We start from the raw sequence: 5,696 nt of genomic DNA on the forward strand, positions 1-5,696 counted from the left end.
ATGAAAGTATATAAAATAACAGTGTAATTACTTTATACACAAAGTAAGTCAGTGGTGCAAGGTAAAAGTACATTTACTTTAATACAGTGTATATATATATATATATATGTATATATATATATATATATATACACACACACATTTATTTACACTTTTATCCATTTATTCTTCTTCCGTTTCATATTCAAATCAAAACATCCCTTTTATACGTCTCGTGTTGACACGTCTGCATATTTCCTGTTTTACCTTTGGCTGAATTATTTCTCACCTTTAATAAATAATAAGAAAGAAGAGCTATTCTGCCTTCAAACAACTTTAAAAGTACCGACGTGTAAATATATGCAGCTGTAATATATGGAAACAAGAGTCTACAGTAATAAAACAAGCAAATATAATTGGATTGTACTTAATATATTTAATATAAAATAACTTTGTGATCAGGAACATAAAAAGTGTTCCGACAGTTTATTCCAGATGCTAAATATAAATTAAAACAGTAGAAGAAGAAAGCAAAGAGCATGTTGGAGGAATACTATTTTATTATTTAGTAGATGTTTATACATATATCAAATATTGACATCATACGTACATAAATAGAGAAACAAACATACATATATTCTCTTATGAACAAACTTGGCACTGCAGACTTCAGAGACGCTTTAGAAAATCTCCTCGTCTCTAAACTTCATATTTAAACACAATGATATACTTTATACTTTAATCAGGCCACATGTAGAGATTCCTCAGCTCGGTTAGTTGAAGTTAACGCTAATTTAAGACGTAAAATAAAGTTGTTTTTTGTTTAAATCGGGCGGAGATTCAGACACACGGCAGAAATGATGGAACTCTTGTGACACATTTATAGATGCAGACATTTATTTCCTTCTTTCATCTTTCCTTGAAAACAGACTTCATGTTTTGATGCTTTACTTCTTTGAGAATGCAAAACAGTCGTCATGAAAAAACAATTTATTGGGTGCCAACGCATGATTTTTAAGGACTGGAGGCGTGGTGAGCTTTTAGCTCTTAGTAAAATATAAAAATATATAAATCGTGACGTAGTCTGGAGTCTTTACTGTACCGCTGCTGTTCTTAGTGAAGTTTCATCAAACTGAGAATGAAGCTTTGCGACTTCAAAAGAAAGAATTTATCTTAATTTTTACTTCCGGAAGGAAAGTGCTCACAGTTAACTGCATTGTTCTGAGGGTTTATACATGTTGGAGTGCAAATAAGTCAAACAATTAACGTGGAAACGAACGACTAACTCGTTTAATCAAGTAGCGGTTTCAGTGCGTTTCATTTGGCAAAGCGAGAATGTCCTTCATCCTTTAGAGGGACAGCTTGTGAAGTCCAGCAGCTCTTTCTGCAGCACGGGACTGAAGCAGTTATCTGTGCTCTCTTCCACCAGACTCCATCTCTCTAAGTGGATATAGTGTAGTGATTCAAAGTGGAACACATCCTTCTACCACCAGCATGAGTTTGAATGCGTAGGAGACAAATTAATCTCAACCTCGACAGTGTCTGTGCTTCATATTGGACTGTAACCTCCAGCAGAACTTCCTTTCTTTCCTACATAAACAGGAGTCTATTCTTCACATTGGAATGTGTCCTTTACCTCCACTACAGAAGGAAAGAGTTACTTAGACTTCGTGTTGGAACGCAGCCTCATATTCCTCCTGTTATCTCCAGCTCCGCCTGGTGGACTTGCCCGAGTCCCTGGAGTGGGAGGACTTGTCGGAGAAGGTGCCGCTGTCGTTCCGCCGGTGGCCTTTAGGGGGAACCAGCGGGTCGTGGAGCGGCGAACGAGGAGGTGCCCTGATGCTCTGAGACCTCAATGCGGAGGAGGAGGAGGAAGGTTTGAGGAGGTCGGAGGACGTGGAGGTGGAGGAGACTCTCAGAGAGCCGGTTCGGGTGAAAGGCGAGATGGTGCCGGAAGGAGCGGCAGAGGAAGAGGAGGTCTTAAGGGAGGATTTAAAGGAGGAGATTGAGCCAGAGTGGGGCGAATGATGAGGAGGAGGAGGAGGAGGAGGAGTGAGCGGGGTTAGGGTTCGTCTGAAAGAAGAAGAAGCAGTGCTTCGGGCGAAACCAGGAAGCGGCGATGACGAAGGGGTACCGGCTTTGTGCGAAGGAGTAACAGGAGCACTGAAGCTTCCTCCTCCTCCACTTGCTTGAGAGAGCGACCGCAGCGTGGAGCGACACATCTTCTCCTCCGGCGGAGGTTTGGGTTTCGCCAACGGCTTTCGGATGGACGGCCTCCTTTGCACGTCCTGGTTCTGCTCTTGAGTACCCGAAACCTTCTGGTCTTTTGAGTTCTTGGGGTCCGGCGTCTTGTGGACGCTGGAGCGGCGGGACGACGGAGCGGTCGACGAGGTGCCGTTGAGGTTGTGGGCGGTCGGACCGGCGGTCGCTGCAGCGCTGGAGGAGCCCCGCTGGTGGCCGGGAGGCTTCTCGGGATGTTGGCCCGGAGTTGGAGCGCCTCTGCTGGTCCTGGAGATGGGCAGGACGCGCCTCATGCTCTGGTTCTCGGTGCTCGTGAGGGTGCGGAGAGGCCTGCTTTTGTTGGCGGCGAATGCGGCGGTGACGGGTTTCGTCCCAGCGGGTCGAGTTTTAGAGGTAGGGAGGTTCTTGGTGGACAATTTGGACAAATTTGCCGATTCGGCTTTTCCTTTAGTGGAAGAAGCTGCTTCTGTGCGACAGGAAGCAGTTTTGTTTCTTCTCCCGTCACCTGTTGGGACGATCTCCACATCTCTCTTCTCATTGGTGGAGCCCTCCGCTTCTCCTCTTTGATTGGCTGTTCCTTTAGCTTCCCTTGCGCCGACAACGGACGCCCCATTGGCCGCCGCAGGCTCTGCTGGGTGCCACATGGGCGAAGAGGCGGGATGCGATGGATCGTCGCGGCGGGGGACAGGCACCGGTTGGCTGCTGATGGGTTCAGGCACTGGCTTCTCATTGGCCGGCTGAGGTTCTGAAGGCGTGCGATTGGCTGGGGCAGAGGAAGCTTGCTGGCTCCCTCCCCGATTGTCGCTCCTACGCTGGTCCCGCTCAGTTCGTGTGTCGTCGGTGTGCTCGAGCTCGCCGGCGGCCTCGCACACACCCGTCACGCACCACACGACCACCTTTTCCTCTCCTCCCTCCTCTTCCTCTTTTGTTTCAGCATTCCCAATCTGGGAGTCATCCTGCACCTTCTTGGCCGGTCGGTCCTCTTCGTCTCTGCGACAATGCCGAGCGGTGTGAGGCCCTTCGTGGCGGCCGGCGACCTCGCCGAACACTTTCAGCTCAGGCACCAATGTGCATTTCTCTACAACCATCGACATGTTTCCACTAAAAATATGATCGGCTTTGTTCACTCTGACAAGTTCCGACTTCGAACCATATTTAGGGTCCGAAAGCGCCCCGACGCAGAGTCGATCTTTGCCGTTGTTGTGGTCCGATTGCTGGTTGGGATCAGAGGTAGTTTTGACTGCATTTGCCGGATCGATGCCGTTATTAGCATCGTTGCTGAGGTAGGTGGCGGTTGTATGGTTCAGTCGCGGTGCCATGTGGCCCGCTTCAGGCTGCTGGTTTTGGGGGAAGCTGCATGTCGTGACCCTCGGACTTTGTGGTCTGCGTTCGGGAGAGGCCGATAGAAAAGCTGTCCTCGCCTCTTTGTGGTCGGGGCTCGCCAACCCCAGGAGCGTGCTCAGTTCGCGGTCAGCGGCGACAACCAACAGCGAGTTCCTGGAGCGCCGCGAGCTCCCTGAGCGTCGCAGAGAATTGTGGGAGTTGTTGAAGAGCGAGCGAGAGCCGAACTTCGGGGACAGGAGCTCCACCAGCAGCCGGGCGTCGTCGTGTGCCGACACGGCGGCCGTCATGTCCGCCTCGCTGCGGCACCGCAACCCGACCGCTCCGTCCACCTAAAGCAGAAACACACGTTCGTGACTCGTCAAGCTGTTTGTGTGTTTTCAAAGTTTCCGTGAGCGTGACCTCTTACCTCCTCGCTGCCGGCCCACGAGTGCCTCTTCTGCTCCTCCAGATCCTGTAACCTCCGGCGACGGGCCGCCTCCTTGGCCTCCCGCTCAATGTTCTCCTTCAGAGGGACAAGTTTTAACTTTCTTAACTTCTATCTCTCTGTTTGAGCAGCAGGTGGCAGCAGAGGTCCACCGTCTATGAAACATGCTACCGACGCATTTACTGTACTGAAATACAAAGTACTTTACTTGAGTATTCTCATTTTATGTCACCTCTACTTCAAACCGTTTATGACATTTTTTACTTTAAGAGTTTATAATTTATATTTTGCCATAAAGTAGTCGATTGACAGAAAATGTATTGTCAACTGTTTGACGTACTTGTACTTAACTTGAGTCTTTTCTTTTCGTGCTACTTTACACTTTTTACTTCACTACATCTCAGAGAGTAATATTTACTTCACTACATTTATCCGACAGCTTTAGTACTTCACAAATTATGTTTTTGCATTAAATATACAACGAGTTTATAGCTTCAGCTTCACAAATTTAAAGCTTTGCTGCTTTTCATTCTAATGATGTTAATGTGTTCATTAAATAAAGAGTATTTCTACTGTGTGGTATTAGTACTTTTACTAAACTAAAGTATCTGAATTCTTCCTCCACTACCGCCATATAGATATAACATCAACATACTTTATCTGTCAGCTTGGCGGTGAACCTGGTGTTGTAGTTGTTGTAGTTGTGTATCAGTGCGTACCTTGACCGCGCCGGTGAACCTGGAGCAGAAGCTGTTGAAGATGCTGAAGCAGTCGTCCAGCCTGAACGTCTCTTTGTCTTCGCAGAAGAAATCGATCAGCTCGCTGCCTTCCTTCTTCAGATGCTGCCGAGCGTCGTGCAGCGAGCTGAGAGACGAGGTGGCCGACTGAGACACAAACAAACGCACATGAACACACACACGCACAGTAGTAGACGTAAAGTACTAGCTGACCGCAGTATTTGTGTGTTCTACCTGCAGGAAGCCGTCCAGCTGCTGCAACAGCTCCGTGTCTCTCTGGACGTTCTCCTCTACTGAGCGCGTGCGAGACGTCTGCCACTGAAGTTCAGCGTCCAGCGTCTCCAAAGAGATCCTGCGAAAAACAAAAATATAATTTACGTACTGAATCTTTATCCTCTGGGAAGCGGTGGAACAGACATGAAGCTGACGGGGCTGATGGGAAATGTAGTCTGTCTGACCTGGAGGCAGGCTGGACGTGATTCAACTTCAGTGGGAACTCCAGCAGCTTGGTGTCTTTCTTCTGTGCTTCCTGAAGGAGAAAAGAAGGAGAAGTACAATATGAGAGGACTTCTTCCACCCGGAGGATCCTCATCGCCTCTGAACCTGAACACCGTAACACAGGTTTTACACATCAACCAGCCCTCACAATGTCCTTATTGGTCCTCAGAGATAGAAATGTTATTCTCTTTCTGCAGATGTAAATTAGCTTCAAGCTAACTCTGGTACAGATAAGAAGATGTGCACTTTTCATGGCAAATAAATAAATACATTTAATTAAATAAAAGCACAACACACACACACACGTTACTGACCAGAGCGACAAAGTGCAGCAGGTTCATGCCCGGTTTGTTGGCCTTGGTGTCGGCCAGAGACAGAAGGGACGACAGCTTGAAACCCACTGCGTTTCCTGCATAACCTCCCTGAACACACACACACACACACACACACACACACACACACACACACACACA

General features: G+C 47.8%; 1 protein-coding gene across 1 annotated transcript in view; it reads right to left on the minus strand.

Annotated features, from left to right (window-relative positions):
* Window positions 1-521: 521 nt before the first annotated feature.
* Window positions 522-5,696, minus strand: part of LOC116378481 (FH2 domain-containing protein 1-like) — a 5,962-nt gene continuing 787 nt past the window's right edge. The window contains exons 2-7 of the mRNA XM_031840370.1: window positions 5,538-5,645; window positions 5,184-5,254; window positions 4,960-5,077; window positions 4,708-4,872; window positions 3,971-4,066; window positions 522-3,893 (exon numbers count right to left, since the gene is read on the minus strand). Of these exons, the coding sequence (XP_031696230.1) occupies window positions 1,680-3,893; window positions 3,971-4,066; window positions 4,708-4,872; window positions 4,960-5,077; window positions 5,184-5,254; window positions 5,538-5,645 (2,772 nt within the window). The 3' untranslated portion in view covers window positions 522-1,679. The remainder of the gene's footprint in view (window positions 3,894-3,970; window positions 4,067-4,707; window positions 4,873-4,959; window positions 5,078-5,183; window positions 5,255-5,537; window positions 5,646-5,696) is intronic.

This window comes from Anarrhichthys ocellatus, unplaced genomic scaffold, assembly GCF_004355925.1.
Source record: "Anarrhichthys ocellatus isolate YVR2014 unplaced genomic scaffold, GSC_Weel_1.0 scaffold2669, whole genome shotgun sequence".
In the NCBI taxonomy this organism is placed as follows: Eukaryota; Metazoa; Chordata; class Actinopteri; order Perciformes; family Anarhichadidae; genus Anarrhichthys; species Anarrhichthys ocellatus.